General features: G+C 36.4%; 1 protein-coding gene across 4 annotated transcripts in view; it reads left to right on the top strand.

Annotated features, from left to right (window-relative positions):
- The window catches only part of ANKRD28 (ankyrin repeat domain 28), a 157,953-nt gene that overhangs the window by 46,766 nt on the left and 92,552 nt on the right, over positions 1-18,635 (top strand). For all 4 annotated transcript variants that reach the window (XM_075547184.1, XM_075547183.1, XM_075547181.1 and 1 more), the window contains one exon: positions 323-406. In XM_075547184.1, coding sequence (XP_075403299.1) covers positions 323-406 — 84 coding nt within the window. The remainder of the gene's footprint in view (positions 1-322; positions 407-18,635) is intronic.

The raw sequence follows: 18,635 nt of genomic DNA on the forward strand, positions 1-18,635 counted from the left end.
GCTCTAGGAGAAGGTCCCCGGGTCTTCTCCCACAAGGTGGCTGGTGGGTTTGCACTTCCAAACTTTCAATTTCAAGTAGCACCTAGGCGCGTTATGTCATCAAGGTGGTACCGAGCTCCCTCCTTAAGGCCTTCCTTTTTTTTTTCAAGGCTAGCTTCTGTACGTTGATGTGATTTGACTTCTTAAAAAATCTAGTTTATTTTAAAAAGCACTTACTGGGTCTAAAGGGAAGAAAGTATTTAGATTTAGAAGTTCTGTGGAAATACCTTTAGAATCATCCATGTGGTATGACTAATGTTTTTATTGCTCTCTTATATTTTAGCCATCACTGGTGCAAGCTATATTTAATGGAGATCCCGATGAAGTTCGTGCACTAATATTTAAGAAAGAAGATGTTAACTTTCAGGTAAAACAGTTCACTGATTCTAGGCTTTAAAATGACTTTTAAGCTTTTTTGTAGAATTATGATTTTTATTTAAAAGACAACAATTCTGTAACAGCTGTTTTAAATGAGGGCAGCAGAGCCTCGAGGCTAGAAGCCAGTGAGGGCCTTGTCTTCCTAACTTTTTACTTCGAAATTCTCCATACACAAAATACTCTGAACACCTATATACTCTGTAGTTTGATTTAGCATTGATACTATGATTCAGCATTGATACTTTACCATTTTTGTTTTCTCACTAATCACACAAATTATACACACACAAGGAAGCTTCAAAAAATGTGGGAAAATGAAATTAACAGGTAATGCTGAAAGCCCCTTTGCGCATGCGTGTGTTTTCATATTTTTCTGAATCCTATTTAGATGTAGGCATCGTGATGCTTTTATTACTAAATACTTCAGTGTACATATCAAATCGGGAGTCTTTGTAAACTTGAAATAAGATACCCATTAAATTTATTAAATACCTAATTGGTAATGAGATCTAATTTACTTTCTCTAAGTAATCATGCTGAGCATTTGACAAATTGTGTTTTCATTTATTTTGCCTAATTAAGTCTTTAAAGAAAGAAGTTGGAATGGTATCCAAAATTGAAGATACAGTAAATTCAGTATTTAGGATGGACTTGCAGGACAATTTTAGAAAAAGTGAAGATACGAATAATTTCTGTGCTTACATATTTTCCAGTGACCTTAATTTCTTTATCAAATTGAGGCTGAAAACACAGTTTACTCTAAATTATTTTTTTTTCTCATGTCTTACACTGACCGATGTCTCCCATCACCAACTTTTCTGTTGTCTGTCCTCCATGGAGGGAGTTATATGTAGATCATTGTGATCGGTTCCTCCTTTCTCCCCCCACTTTTCCCTTACCTTCCTGGTATCGTTACTCTCATTATTGGTCCTGAGGGGTTTATTTGTCCTGGATTCCCTGTGTTTCCAGCTCTTTTTTCCCCCCATCGTCCCGCATGAACCCTTGACATAATTTACTCTAAAACGATCAAATTCATTAATGCATATATTTTTTACTGAAAACACGCTCCTCTGAATTATGAGTTAGGGAGAAAAGTTACATGATACTTAACATGTGGGTAACTGCAGTGATGCCAAAACTGACTGAGAAATGATTGTAATTGTAAGAAAATGCCTTGTGTGCTCATCTTGAGCTCTCCTCTTCCTAGTATACTACTGGGACCACTTAATGTAAGATAGATATAAAAGTTGTTGATACCTTTTTATTTTTAATTTAGGTAACCAAATAGATTTGAATCTTTAGCTTAAATGAATGACTTTAGCATCAGATGCCAATTAAAACACATTCATTGCTTCTTCTTTTTTCTCCTTTTAAACTTTTCTAAGGGAATTGCCTTTAATTTTGTACTTGGAAAATACAGATACCTAATCTCCGATTGATTTCAAAGAAAGTTCCTTACTTTAAACTTTACCTAATTTGGGTGCCCTAAAGGGTCTACTTTAGTACAGAAAATAGTCTTTATGTTTGTACTTTGAAATGGAGAAAAGCAGACCTTCTGTTTCATTTTTCAAAATAATAACTAACAAATTCTTGGTGAAAAAACTTTCTATTATCACATTTACAATGGCTAATGTCATACTCTGGTTTCTCTTCAGATCGTATAAATCTTTTGCCTTTTACAGTGGCTAATGTCAATCTCATAACCAACACTGCTCGTTTTCTGTTACATAAATAAAATTTTCCAAAATAAAAAAAAGTTTCATTTGGAGTAATTATTTGGAGCAACAGTTAGTTGTACTGTGATGTCTTTGGGAGCAGATGTGTATGTGTAACTAGTGTTATGAGTGCCTGACCCCTAGCTTCAATAGTGTATAGCCTCTCTTTTTCTAGTTATAATTTCTTTATTTGCTTTTAGTCTTCATCTTTTAAAAACACGTCCTTGAGTGTTCTCCTGTTTTGAAACTTAGACTAAAGGTTTGGTTTCTTACCTTTGTAACCTTAATCAGAAGGCCCTTTTAAAGGATGAGCCCTTGGTGGTTATCTTCAGTGTTTTATGAATTTTGTGACATTTTTATGTTTGCTTTTGGGCCTTTTTTCTTGTGACTATTTCTTATTGAGTGGTAATTATCAAGATGTTAAGATTTGTTAAATATCTGTTCTAATTTAAGATGGCAAAGGTTTTCAATTTTGTCCTCTGATTAGAAAGTACTTGTTATATTTAGAATTGGTGTGTGTGTATTAAAATTTGCTGTTTTGGCATAAAATTTAGTGAATCTCAATATGAGGAAACTTTTAAAGTTTATGGAGAAAATAGAAAAGATTGGAATTTTCCCATGAATTTTAACAAATTTTTTCTGAATTAGAGTTATTTAAATTAAGTATTGCGAGTAACAACTGACTTTGAAACGTGGCTTACTCATAAATATTTTGAATATGCTTAAAATGCATAGAATGAGTGCAAGAGTTTAGATTTATTTCTCATTGTATTTTTTTCATAATTTTTATTTTTAAAATCATTTTATTGGGGGCTCTAAAAGCTCTTTATCACAATCCATCCATCCATCTGTTATGTCAAGCACCCCTGTGTATATGTTGCCATCATCATTTTCAAAACATTTTCCTTCTACCTGAGCCCTTGGTATCAGCTCATGTTTCCCTCTCCCCCACCCACCCTCATGAACACTTGATAATTTATTTAAAATTTTTTTCATGTCTTAACACCAACCGCTGTCTCCCTTCACCCACTTTTCTGTTGTCTATTCCCCTGGGAGACGGTTATTTTCTATCCTTGTGATCAGTTCCACCCTTCTCATCTCCTCCCCTCCTGGTATCACTACTCTCATTATTGGTCCGTAGGGGTTTAATCTGTCTTGGATTCTCTGTGTTGTGAGCTCTTAAATCTATACCAGTGTACATGCTCTGATCTAGTCGGATTTGTAAGGTAGAATTGGGGTCATGATAGTGGAGCGTTGGGGGACATTAAAGAACTAAAAGAAAGTTGTATGTTTCGTTGGTGCTATATTGCACCCTGACTGGCTTGTTTCTTCCTTATTATTTTAAATTAGCTTTAGTCAAATCCTCAAGTTTTGAATATTGTAAACCACAGCAAATAGTATCCTTTTTAGCAACATCAGCAATAGATTTTTAACCAAAATCTTTTTAAAACTTATACTTTCATATCATTTACTATGAGAAGCTTGTATCTCCTGTTATAGAAGATAGGTAAAATGATTTCACAGAAAATACTGGAATTTTGTATCTGGAGACTTCGGGCCATAAGTATTGATGACCTGACTAAATAGATGTCTATTGTTTAATTTTATTATTAAATTATTGTGTAATAATTTAATCCTAAATCCTTAAAGTAGTGTAAACAGAGAATGCATTTGCCTTGATGAAAAAGCCTGCATTTTGCTTCCCCAAAATCAGACTTTGTAAGCACACACGAGATTGACATGAATCAGAATCAACTGATTGACAACCGTTGTTAGTAGATGCAGTTGTTTCCAACATAGGGTGACCCTCTGTGCTGTAGAAGAAAACATTGCCTGGTGCTGCACCGTCCTTACAGTTACTCTTACGTTTGAGCCATTGTTGCGCCACTGTGTCAGTTCCTTTCGTTGAAAGTCTTCCCCTTTCCATTGACCCTCTACTTCACTGAGCATTATAGCCAGCGTACGTGAGATGACGCCTTACCATCTGATCTTCTAACGAACGTGCTGGCTGTATTGATTTCAAGACAGATTTGTTTTCCTAGCAGTCCTTGGTATTTTCAATGATGGAATTGATGACATTGGCACCTGGTTATTGCGTAAAAATTTAATCCAGAGTTAAGTGATTCTTGAGTTGGTTAAGACAGCAATGTCAGAAGTCTGGTTGAACTATCTTCTCAAGGGAAAAGGATGACTGCTTTATTATGCACTCAGGACAACCACCAAAGACACTGCAAAGGGACTCTCCTTATGAATTTCCTTTTTAAAAAAATCAAGATGAAAACAATGAGCATGCTCACTTAGATAAATGATGGTTCATCCCTTGGGGTAGGAATAGAGCCTTAACATCATGGAATGCATTGCTCTTCAGTATTAGGATTTTCATAGGAAAGAAGAAAGAGGAAATAGGTGGCTGTGTAGGAAACCTAACAGGAAGATTATTGGCTACCTAAAAGCAATGAAAAATGAAATTTAGAAAAATAAAAGTCGCTTGACGTGGAAGAAGCACTTTAAACCAAAAAGGTGAAAAATAGTTGTGTGTGTTTTAAGTGGAGTGGTATGCATACTAATGAACACTTCAGTTGAATTAAGGACCTAGGTTCTTATATGTTCTTTCCTATCTAACGTGGACATATTCATTAAACTTCTAGACTCATTTTTCCATTGCTTTAAAATGTATTGGGTTTCTTTAATGACCTTCACATTCTTTCCTACTCCAAATTTAAGGTGCTATAAAAATTCTGAATGACCTCAACTGACCTGCATTTGCCCAAAAGGCTCCATTTGTATTTTTAACCTAATGTAGCCAAGGCAAGGAGGTGTTTTTTATTAATGTTTTTCCCTAGGATTTACTGGTACCTAAATACCATGCTTTAGAGCCCAGAAAATTAATCTGAATTAATTATGGAGCATTTTAGAAGATTGACTCTATAAGAATTATTTTTCTACAAGCAGAAAATTCTTTTTCTATCCAAAGTGATGAGAATTGGTGTTAATTCCAAAATTTTATGTCTGAAACGGTTAATATGCACATTTTAAAATGTCATTCATTTTAACTTACACAATAATGTTGTAACCTTAGTTAAAACCCACTTGATAGATATTAAACCAGAACTTGAAAGGTTAACCATCTTGGATTTGAGTGAGTATAGCAGAATAGGAATTTAAACCTATATTAGACTGATAATAATTGAATAAACATGAAAACAAGTAGAGACCAAACTAAAACTAAACTCGGTGCCATTAAGTTGATACCGACTCGTGCAGAAAATACTTAATTTACTGCCAAATTGAGCCATAAAGGAATAATGGTTCAAAAGTGGCTTTTTCCCATAAAAGTTATATCTGTAATTTAACAGACTTCAACATTTTAAGCTTTGATACAAATATGCTGCTAATTTTCGTGATACCAAGTGCAAATCCTAATTTTCATGTTAACCAAATTTTAGAATTGAAAATGAGAGATCACAAAATCCTTGGGGGTAAGGTTAGAATTCTCAGGAGAGAATAAACTAGAGAGAATGGTGCAGAGTCCCAGAAATCTACAGAATATTCTCCTCAGGAATTTAGCCTGAGCAATTCATAGGTATAAAAGTACAGCCTTAGACTAGTGATAGAAGATGCAAATATTATTTCTGAGTGGTCTTTTTGTTTTTTACACAAACACCTGTATGATTTACCCATTAAAACTCAGTAGTTTTTAGTGTATTCATAGTTGTCCAACTGTAACTACAGTCAGTTTTAAACATTTTCGTTACTCCCGAAAGAAACTTATACCCAGAAGTATCCACTCTCTGTCTCCACTCGCCCTCTTGTAATTTCTCAGTCACTACTAATTACTTATAGTCGTTTTATTACAGTTTTGCCTATTTTGGACATATGTCATAAGAAGTGGAATCATACAACATTTTGTGACTGGCTTTCATCTAGTGTGATGTTTTCAAGGATTACCCATGTATCAGTATTTCATTTCTGTTTACTGCTAAATAATGTTTATATTTATCTTTACACTATGTTTTACTTAATCATCCATCAGTTGATGCACGTTTAGATTGTTTCTACTTTGGGACTATAAAAAAAATCCAAAACAAATGGTTAGAGTCTAGAGCCCATCTTCATAAGCTGGGGAAGGGAGCCTTCTTTAAAAATTAAAACATAAGCTCTATGGGCTATTGAGAAGTATTTTAATTGATTGAACTAGCTAACTGACATGCCACTCTTGTTTCAGACTTACATATTTTGTGAAATAGCAATATTCTGTTCTACTTAAGGAGTATTTGGGGGATAGAAATTCTGTTTATTCTCCAAATGCATAAAGGCAATATTAGAACAGAATTGTCTTAATATTACCAATTACTGAACAATGTATAGTTTGTTATAGGAATTTATAGCTGTATTCTAAACTTTTCTCTGTGGAATTTACCTGAGGATTAAGAGGACCGTAACTTCTACTTTAGAGGATAGTTAACACTGGGAAGGGATGGTAGAGATTGAATAGTTCTATTATCTCTGTTACAGATAAAACAAAAGCATTAGCTCTTTGGGTTTTATTTTCATAATTTCCATTTGACAGATTGCTTAAGAGTTCAGTTGTTGTTATTTACTGCTTTGTTTTCTGTTTACAAGTATGTTGTCCCTTGGCTTATCATCCCTAATCCCATGTAATGGCATAGTATTATAAGACATAATGGGGTACCCAAAAAGAAACTGGAAAAAAAAACAATGAAGCTTTTGTAGTACTCATTTTTCCTGCTAGGTGAGTGTCAAGCAACTCTCTCTGAGTTAGTACACCCAGTGGTGTCCTGTGGGAAGGTTCTTTGGTCACAGTGAATATTTTCATAAGAGCCGTATTACTCAACTTCGTTTTCTGTGATGGCTGATTTAAGAGAACAGTGTGTGTTTCCTGCTTGGGGAAAAATGCCACAGAAACTTGTGAGGTTGAAGACTGCTTAAAAAGACATTGCTATGGGGAAAACTCAAGTGTACGAGTGGTTTGCTTGTTTTAAAAAAAGGTGAAATATTGACTGATGACAAATCTCATTCTGGATGACCAAAAGGCCTGATTGGTGACAGACAGGGGACTGGTTTTGCCACCACGACAATGCACCTGCTCACTCAACCATTTCAATGCACTGTTTTTTTGCAAAACACCAACATGCCTCTTCCCCCCCACACTTAAGTGACCTGACGTTGTTCTGTGGGACTTTTTGTTTCCACCAATGAAGAGGGAGCTGAAAGGACAGTGATTTGATGGATGTAGAAGAGGTGAAGAAAAAAACGAGGGAGGTGCTATAAAAGCCATCCAAACAGATGAGTATGAAAAGTGTTTCCAAAAATGGAATTATAGATTTGACAAATGTATTAAGTGTAATAGAGAGTACTTTGAAGGTGTTTTGTTAAAAAAAAATTAAATACATAGCTTTAGTGAAAATTCAAGGGTTTTTTTGATACCCCCTCGTATCTTAGCTTTTACTCTTAGTGTTAATCATATAAGCCTGTGGTAAATATTTATTAGTCTGTGTTTATATTATTTGATATTTTGATTAATTCCCTTGCTAATATGTGCCAGTTAAAATGCTGGGCCGTCGGGAGACAAATCCATTCATAGTGTACAGTAGAACCCTGGTACTTGACCTTATCAGTACTCAACATAATCGGATTTCCACACCTCCTGATGAGAACACATCCTGTATAATTTTTGATATAGTGAATATGATGGATTATCATTCCTTTGAATAGGTTCTGTTGTTTTGAGCAGTTGATTATTCGGACAGATGTGCCCTAATACAGGAATCCTATAGCTACAGCTAGAGTCAGAGATCGAAGGAGTAAGACATTTTAAGCTCTAGGGGTATTTGATGCAAGAGATGATCTCTCTGTTGCTGACTGCAGATGTAGGGAACTATGTAGTAGTCTTCAGGAGTTATGATAACCTCTGGCTTAGGTACCGACAACTTGAATTTTATCTTATGACACCTGCAAGCCAATACATGATTGTTGTTTTAAGCTACTAAGTTTATGGCAATGTTGTACAGCAAAAGAAAACCATTAAATGACTTAGATATCGCATTTTCTGAAGCACCTTTCCTGTTCCCTGATAGTATTAGGTCTGCCGAATGGAGTCACTGTGCATTGAAAATCAACTCCAGGACGCCAAACAACAGATGCCCTTAGCACAGTGACCTTTTATGTAATACTGTCTTAATTGACTGTGACTTGTTCAGTAACTAATTTCATGAAGGTAGAAACCTTTTTGGTTACTACTTGGATTTACCCTGTATTTGGTAAGTCTTAGTCATTTTTAAAGTATTAGAAGCGAATCAATAAAAGCAAGGCAAAACCCTGACTTTAGCAAGTTTCTAGAGTGAAATTGTTAGGCAATTCTGTGTTATATTGTGGTTGTGGTGTATTTGATAAGTGAAGGCAGTCAAAAATTGGTTGATAGGCAATTTAATTAAACTATTCCTGGTCAGTCATTTCGCCTTGCATTTGAAAATGTTGGTACTTACTGAGGCAATTCAAATTACTTTGACATCCAAATGGTGAGTCCCTTAACATTTGCATATGTAATTGATACGCATGCAGGCAAAGACAATATCACTCCTTATGAAATAAAATCTGTTATTTGTAGCATTCTCTTCATTGTTTTTTGAAGCATTTTGGAGGAATTGCAGAGGATGTTGCTGTTCTACTCTATTCTCTGTCATGGAATTCTATCTCGCTCACATTGCTCAAGAATAGCAATTATTTCTTGGAAACTTAGTAAAGGTTGTTAGCATTAACTCTTCCCTGATACACTAGAAAGAACCTTCACTATTATTACAGACCTAAATCACTGTCAGTAAATAAAAGTTAGTTAATAGAATTGCTGAATATACAAACGCAAAAGCAACATGGGGAGTAATGGGAACCTCAAGTGGAGAAGGGATGCTAGGAGCTGCCTTTTAGAGTTAATGAACTAAGTGTGTAGTTCTTGATAATACAGATTTCACTTTTCAGATCAAGCTGCCACAACAGTGGTGCATGTAAGCAAAATTTAAATAGTTTCATACATTGGTAATTCTTGTTAACCAAAGTATCTTTAATTATCATAGGCACAACTTTTTCTTACCCTACTCAACCACAAAGAAAATACCATACATACTCATGTATAAGCCGAGTTTTTCAGCACACACACACACACACAAAAATGTGCTGAAAAACGTGTTCGGCTTATACACGGGTCGATGGTACCCCAGCGAGGTGTAACATCTCTCGGGTGATCGCTGTTCCTCTGCTGTTCATTCAAAACCCTGCTGACACTGCAGGGCTTTGAATGTTTGTTTACTCACATCTAACCAATCAAAGCCATCCTATGACATGGATGGCTCCAATTCACAGAAGCACCCATAGTGATTCACTTACTCCGGCAGCTGAACTGGTAAGGATGTGTCTGTGGCTGCGCTCTGTCTCTCCCCTCTGGTCTCTGTGTTAATTCACATCCTGCATTTCCCACCCTAGGCTTATACTCGAGTCAATTAGTTTTTCTGGTTTCCCAGGTAATAAGTAGGTACCTCGACTTATACTTGGGTTGGCTTATATTCGAGTATATATGGTATTTGTATTTTAGAATACATAATTATTTTCATCTACCATGAATATAAGGTATATAATCAAAGCAAATTAATTGACAAAATTAGTTATGTTGAATGCATCTCTCAAAATTATAATAAGACCTTCCAATTTTTTAAATGGCTTGTTCTGTAATTATTTATTGTGTAAAAACAAGGGTACTGAAGAAAGTTCATAGAAAAACTGAATTAATAGGTATTGAAATTTTCCAGGAACATTTTCAAGCCGCCCTGTGGTTTTAAATTGCACAAATATTTTTAAGCTAGTAATGTACTATGTTTTCTTCTAATGGAGAATCATTTTTAGTATTATTTACTAACATTATTATAAGTATAAGGTATATTCTTTTTACCATCTCAGAAAATAGTAAGTCAATTTAGAATGTGTGGTTTTTTAATATGAGAAAAGCTATTTAGTTACAAAATGAGCTATGTCAAGTTTGTATCAGTTTGGAAAATAAATATATACAAGGAAGGTGTTGGGGTTTTGTTCGGGGTTTTTTTATTGATTGTTTTTATGTAGACATTAAATTAAGTTTATTTTTAAGATAATCTTGTTATATTTCTCTTATAATAAAGTGATTTTTTAAAAATCATTTTATTGGGAGCTCATACAACTCATCACAATCCATACATACGTCTATTGTATGTCAAGCACATTACATTTGTTGCCTTCATCATTCTCAAAACATTTGCTTTTTTACTTGAATCCTTGGTATCAGCTCCTCATTTTCCCCCCTCCTTTCTCGCTCCCTCCTCCCTCATGAACCCTTGATAATTTATAAATTATTATATTGTCATATCTTACACTGTCCAATGTCTCCCTTTACCCATTTTTCTGTTATCCATCTCACAGGGAGGAGGTTATATGTAGATCCTTAAAATCGGTTCCCCCTTTCTATCCCACCTTACCTCCACCCTCCACTCTCACCACTGGTCCTGAAGGGGTCATCTGTCCTGGATCCCCTGTGTTTCCAGTTCCTATCTGTACCAGTGTACATCCTCTGGTCTAGCCAGATTTGTAAGATTGAATTGGGATCATGATAGTGGGGAGAGGAAGCATTTAAGAAGTAGAGGAAAGTTGCATGTTTCATAGTTGCTACCCTGCAACCTGACTGTCTCGTCTCCTCCCTGTTACCCTTCAGTAAGGGGGTGTCCAATTGCCTACAGATGGGCTTTGGGTCTCTACTCTGCACTCACCCACATTTACAATGATGTGATTTTTTTGTTGTTCTTTGTTCAAAGTGACATCTTGGCTCTTCAACATTTAATACAGAATAATGCAATATTTTGTGTTTGGGTTTTGGGGTGTATACCTAGAAATTAAATTGCTAGTTCTTATGGCAATTCTAGGTTCATGAGCTAATTTTTATATTAGGTGTATTGTTTAAGGTTCATTTTTAGCATGTAAGATATTCATTGGTTCTGGACCAGTTGAGGTAAAGATTGTAGGTTCTTCATTGAATTATCTTTGTACTTTTATTAAATCAGATCATTTTTATGTGAATTTATTTTTGAACTCTCAGTCCTGGCTACCCTATGTACTTGTGCATAAGCTGAGTGTTTCAACCCATTTTTTATGCAGTTTTTGTGGTAAAATTAGGTGCCTCAGCTTATTCGAATATACGGGTTTGTCCTTTTTTCTCATAACAATACTGCCTTGTTTATGATAGTTATATAGTAAGCCTTGAAATTACAATGTGAGGCTCCAACTTTCTCTGTTCCTTCGTAATTCCTTTGGCTATTCTAGTTTTTTTTTTCCACAAAAATTTTAGAATTGGCTTGTAAATATCCTGAAATCCTTGATTCTGTGCTTGAAACTGGTAAAAATTGATTACAACTGGGTATCTTCCAGCCTTGAGCATGGTATCTCCATTGATGCAATAGCTACTGAATTTGGGATCCCATGTGGTGTGTTAAGCATTTTCCACTTTTAAGTGAACATCTTGGTTTCAGCAAGCTTTCAACTTTGATGAATGTCAAAAGTGTTACATAAAGATTAGCTAACTCAAAGAACTGTTCTTTGAAACATGATCCAAGCTAATGAAGTTGGTTTTATTGAATGAATCACAACTGGGGAAGTGTCTTACCAGTGTCATCCAGAGATCAAGGTTCAAACAACAGTAGTTTACTGTTGTTATATTAAGCATGCTACACAACTTTTCGAGACAAAATTTCATTTATTTGTAATTAGAAATAAATACTTTACAATATATAATTATATATTGTTTTGTGATAATCACTATGCTTTAATTTTGTTTACTTTGTAACAATGAAGATACATCGTGCATGTCAGATAATTTACATTGATTCATAACAGTAGCAAAATTACAGTTATGAACTAGCAGTGAGAATGACTGAGAACCACTGCCCTAGAGGATACCAAAATTTCAGTTTTGAAGTTATATGAACCAAAGAGTATAGAATTCTTCCAGCAAAGCTTTAAAAAAAAATCTAAATTCAATGCCAACTCATAGAGTAGAGCCTTTAGATCAGCAGTTCTCAACTTTTGGGTCCGTGACCCTTTGGAGTTCGAACGATCCTTTCACAGGGGTCGCCTAGGACCATTGGAAAACACATATTCCTGATGGTCTTAGGAACGGAGACAATGCTCCCCTATCCATCTCCTGGCAGGTTCGCCCACGTGCGGATATGCCCACATAGGAGTACCGGCATGCAAACTGTTACCCATGCTACACCATGCTTCAAGACAAAATTTCACTCATTTGTCATTAAAAATAAATATTTCAAATATATAATAACATTGTTTTGTGATTAATCACTATGCTTTAATTATATTAAATTTGTAACAAAATACATCCTGCATATCATATATTTACATTATAATGTATAATGGTAGCAAAATTACAGTTTTGAAGTAGCAATGAAAATAATTTTATGGTTGGGGGTCACCACAACATGAGGAACTGTTTGAAAGGGTCGCTGTATTAGGAAGGTTGAGAACTACTAGCATAAAGTAAGTCTAAGGAAAGTGCTAATAGGTATTGCTTTTCTACCTAAGCTTTTATGAATATGAACACTTGTTGGAACTGAGTGCATTATAGAATCAAAAGTTCTATGAAGATTATGATAGAATTCCTGAAAGTGGATGTATTTTTTATATCACTTTTATGTCTTTCTCTTGAACAATGTTCTCACTTTCACTTTGTCATTTCTAGCTTCCCTTCCTTAGGATCCTATTTTGTTCTGCATGTTTTCTCTTACTGCACTCTGGTGTTATTTCTAACTTCACGTCACTGTTATCCTACTCTACATATTTTATTTTAATCTGGTCTTGAAATCTGCTTTAAATTGAAGCTTCTAAAAAAAGATGGGAGTAAACAAGTACTAAGTTCTCTGTTGTTAGGTGGGATTGTGTCTTTTCTGACTCATGATGTGCCTATTCACAACAGAACGAAACAGTGCCCGGTTCTGCACCGTCCTGCAAACATTTGTTATGTTTAAGCCCATTGTTGTAGTCACTGTGTCAGTTCATCTCATTGAGGGTTTTCCTCTCATTGCTGTTCTACTCTGCCAAGTGTGATATCTTTTTCCAGGGACTCTTGTCTGCTGACAACATGTCCAAAGTCTGAGAGACAAAGTCTTGCTGTCCTTGTTTCTAAGGTGTACTCCGGTTGTCCTATTACAAAACAGATTTGTTGGTTCTTAAATATACTTTGCCAACATTATAATTCAAATGCATCAATTCTTTGGATTTGCTTATTGTCCACAATTTTCACGTGTGTATGAGGCATTTGGAAATACCTTGTCTTAGTTCAGGTGCACTTAGTCTAAAAAGTCACAGCCTTGCTCTTCAACACTTTAAAGAAGTTTTGTGTATCAGATTTAGTGCAATAGGTCATTTGATTTCTTGATGGTTACTCATGAGCACTGATTGAGGATCCAAGTAAAATGAAATTCTTGGGGTCAACCTTTTCTCACTTCATAATTTTTCTATTAGTCTAGTTGGAAGGACTTTTATTTTCTTTTAAAATGAGTTACAATCCATATTGAAGGCTGTAGTCAGTGATCTTTATCAGCAAGTGCTTCAAGTCCTCTTTGCTGTCAGAAAGCATGGTTGTGTCATCTGCATATCAGAGGTTGTTCTTAGTCTCCTCTTTCCAGTTATTTACTCAGCATTCAAATTGAAATGAGTATGGTGAAAGGATACAGCAGTGGTACACACCTTTCTGATTGTCCCGTGGTTCGTGTACAGATTCCTCAATGCACTACCAAGAATTCTCGAGTACCCATTCTCAATGTGATCCGTAGTTTGTTGTCATCCACAGAAATGCCTTTGCACTGTCGATAAACACAAACTTTCTGGTATTTATTCTCTGCTTTCAGCCAAAATCCATCAAACTTCATTCATGATGTCACTCATTCATGTTCTTTTCTGAATCAGGTTGAATTTCTGGCAACTCTATTGATAGACTGCTGTAACCATTGTTAAATTGCCTTAGGGAGGTTTTGATGTGTATGTGATGTTAATGATGTTTTTAAATAAGTTCTGTATCTTGTTTGGTAATTGTTCTTTGGAATGGGCACAAATATGGGTCTCTTCAAATTGGTTGGCCAGGTAGCTGTCTTCCAAATTTCTTGGAACAGACAAGTGAATGCATCCAGAACTTCATCAACTCATTGAAACATTTCAATTGATATTCCATTACTTTCTGGGACTTTGTTTTTACTGATGTCTTTCACAATTAGGTAGAAGTGAAGCTGGAAGCCTTTGGACATCTTTTAATACCACTGGTTCTTGGTCACATGCTACCTCTTAACATGCTTGAACGTGGATAAACTGTTTTTGATGTGGTGACTGTGTGCTCCTTCTACTTTTCATACTTACTGCATCATTCAATAGTTTTTTTGTTGTTGGAAACTTTTAAAATATTCTGCTTTGTCTCCTGGAACCTAACTACCCTTGGGAAATTTCCTTTGAGCTTTTATGTTAATGCTTCCATATACTTTAGCTATTTGGCATTCGCGAACAAATTTCAGAGTCTCTTTAACATCCATTTTAGTCTTTGTAATCTTGTTAATGACCTTTTGCTTTCTTGTCTATGATGCTTTTCATGACCTCCCACAAGCTATCAAATCTTTGATTATAAATGTTCAATGTGTCAAATTCTTTTTGTTTTGTTTTTGACTATTTCAATTTTTTTTATTCAGACAGTAATATGATTTACTTTGCTGCTAATGTCAAGTTCAAGAGGAATTATGTCACATTCATTAGAAAAAGACACTTCAATATCTATCTTGAAGTACAATGTTGTCTGTGATATACCATTGAGACAGTGCTGACTCATAGCTACCCTGTAACTGAAGACTGTAACTGTTTCCCGGGATTAAAAGCCCACTCGTGGAGCTGCTGGTGATTTTAAACCGCTGACCATGCAGATCACAGCCCAACGTGCAACCCCAGTACCAGGGAGCTAGCTTCTGCATACACAGAAAGCCAGGCAATACAACAGTTAATTCAAGTTTATGTATCAACCACTAAAGCTAGTGATGAAGAAATTGAAGACTTTTGCTAATGTCTTCAGTCTGAAATTGATCAAACATGCAGGCAAGATGCATTGATAATTACTGGTGATTGGAAACAGAGGAAGGGACAGAGTTGGAAAATAAGGCCTTGGTGATAGAAACGAAGCTAGAGAGCACAAGATAGAATTTTCAAGTCCAATGACTTCTTCATTACAATTACCTTTTACCAACAATACAAAAAGCAACTGTATGTGTGGACTTCTCCAAATGGAACACACAAATCAAATTGACTACATCTGTGGAAAGAGACAACGGAGAAGCTCAGTATCAGCTGCTGAAACCAGGACATATTGTCACTTTGTACCTTGTGGATATGGTTGCGTGTGCATTTACTACCCTTAAACCCACAGCTTTTTTCTTCTTTGTGTCTCTTACGTGTAGCAGGTGTCCATTGTGTGAGTGTGTAATCAGAACCTCTCTAGTCAAAGTGTGGTTTATACACTAGCAGCATTGGCAGCTATTAGAAATATAGAATCCTGGGTCTACTCATGACCTAGTAAATGTTCATTTTATCAAGATTTCTATAAAGCTGTAGAAGAGTTCTAGTAGCCCTGGTGGTTCAGTAGGTAAGTGCTTGGCTGCTCATCTAAAAGTTGAGGTTCAAACTCAACAACCACACTATAGGAGAGAGATGGGGCAGTCTGTTACTGTATAGGTTGTTGGTTTTGTCAGGTGCTGTTGAGATGGATCCAACTCACAGCAGCTCTGTAACCAGCAGACTAAACCACTGTCCCGTCCAGTGCTATCCTTAAAATCATAGCCATGATTGAGCCAATTGTTACACCCACTGTGTCGGTTCCTCCCAACTGAGGATCTTCCTCGCCTTCACTGACCACCCACTCCACCAAGCACGCTGTTCTTCCTGAGGGACAAATCCCCTGATAACATGACAAAACTGTTCTTGAAATGATTGCTGAACTCAGTTGGGATATACTTGAGAATGTAACTCGGCTCTTTGTAGATGTGTTTTAATTGTCTTTAGTTTCAATCTGAACTTGCATATAAACAGATGATTAGTTCCACAGCAGGCCCTAGCTGCTTTTTTTTGGAGGCGTGGGTAGGGGGCATTGTCTACAGATGTAGTCAGTGTGATTACATTTTGTTCCATCAAATGAATTCAATGTGTATAGTCAACTTTTTATGTTGAATTTTTGGGGATGGAGATGAACAGTATTTGCAATGAATGTCGATTTCATTCAAATTTTTTTATCATTTTTATTGAGGGTTCACACAACTCATTACAATCCATACATAAATCCATTGTGTCAAGCACATTTGTACATTTGTTGCCATCATCCTCAAAGCATTTGCTTTCTACTTGAGCCCTTCGTATCAGGTCCTCATTTTTTCCCTCCCTCCTCCCTAATGAACCCTTGATAATTTATAAATTATTACTATTTTGTCATATCTTACCTACTCCCTTCACCCACTTTTCTATTGTCCACCCCCCAGGGAGGAGGTTATATGCAGCTCCTTGTAATTGGTTCCTCCTTTCCACCCCACCCTCTCACCACCATCCTGGTGTCACCACTCTCACCACTGGTCTGAAGGCATCATCTGTCCTGGATTCCCTGTGTTTCAAGTTCCTATCTGTACCAGTGTACATCCTCTGGTCTAGCCGGATTTGTAAGGTAGAATTGGGATAATGATTGTGGAGGCAGGGGAGAGGGAGGATGCATTTAGGAACAATGTCTCATCATTGCTACACTGCACCTTGACTGGCTCCTCTCCTCCCCACAGATCATTCAAAATTCTATCATGCGATTCTCCACTTTTGTTTCTGCCACCCAGATTCTAGCTAATGTTCCTTCCTCTTAGTTTCCAACCATAACATTCCAATTGCAAATAATTATAATGGCATCTTGATCTCATGTTTGATCAATTTCAGACTGAAGAAGTTGGTAGAATTCCATCACTGGTTTTCATAGCTTGTGAATAAATTTTAATTTTAGGTGTGTTAACTGGACTTTATTGTTAAGCATATTGATATTCTGTCACTGACAGCATTATGGGTTTTTTTTAAAGACCGTTTTATTGGGGCTCTTACAGCTTTTATAACAATCCACACATCAATTGTATCAAGCATATTTGTACATATGTTGCCATCATTATTTTCTAAACGTTTAGGTACTTTCTATTTCAGCCCTTGGTATCAGCTCCACTTTTTCTCTCTCATTCCTCTCTCCCACCTTCGTGATCCCTTGATAAATCATAAAGTATAATTATTTTCATTTCTTACACTGACCTTTGTCTCTTCCCCCACGGTTTCTTCCCACCTCCTCTACCCACCTCTCCCCTACCCTCCTCCTATGGCTGCTCACATTTCTGTTCCTGAGGGGTTTATCTGATCTGGATTCTGTATGGTGTGAGTTCTTAATCTGAACTGTGTACATGATCCGGCCTAGCTAGAACTGAAAGGCAGGACTGGGGTCATGATAATGGGGTGAGGAAACCTCAAGGAACCAGAAGAATATTGTGTTTCATCCATACTATACTGCACCCTGATTGACTCATCCCTTCCTCGTGACCCTTCTGTGAGGGGATGTCCCACTGGCTACAGATGGGTTTGGGGTCTCTGCTCCGACCCTCCTCATTTTCAACCATATGGGTTTGTTTGTTTGTTTGTTTGTTTTGGGTCTTCTGATGCTGACACCTCATGATCGCATAGGCTGCTGTGCTTCTTCCATGTGAGTTTGTTGCTTCTCTGCTAGATGGTCACTTGTTTAATTTCATGCCTTTAAGACCCCAAGTGCTATATCTTTTGATAGCTGGGCACCATCAGCTTTCTTCACATTTGCTTATGCATCCATTTGTCTAAAGTGATCCTGCCGCTGAGCATCACAGAATGCCATGTTGTTAGAACAAAGTGTTCTTGCATTGAGGGAGAGTTTGAGCAGAGGCCCAAAGTCCATTTACTACCTCAATGTATTGCCATATAAATATTATTTTTATGAGTTAATATATTTATAAGTGCACACCTGTGTTTATACCTCTATCTATAGCTTTGCTTACTAGATCTTTCCTCTGTTTACTTTTACCTTCCTCCTTTCCCACCAGCATGCTCGTCTTTCATCTGCCTATTAGTAATTCCTCTCAGCTAGATTGCTGTTACACTAGTACCCCCAGGATCTCTACGACCACATTGTTGACTAATTCCCTAGTTGTTCTGCTACCTATGGCATTGTTTGCTCACTGTTCTCCCCACCACCACCACCCCCAAGTCCCTCGAGAACTGTTGGTCCTCTCTCAGCATTGCGCTTTAAGATAGATCTTGAAATGCTCTTTTTAATGATGTAAGTAATGCCAATTTTCTCCTGATTTTGTCATTACCAGTTTAGTAAACCATATG

This window comes from Tenrec ecaudatus, chromosome 4 (genome assembly GCF_050624435.1).
Source record: "Tenrec ecaudatus isolate mTenEca1 chromosome 4, mTenEca1.hap1, whole genome shotgun sequence".
NCBI classification, from domain to species: Eukaryota; Metazoa; Chordata; class Mammalia; order Afrosoricida; family Tenrecidae; genus Tenrec; species Tenrec ecaudatus.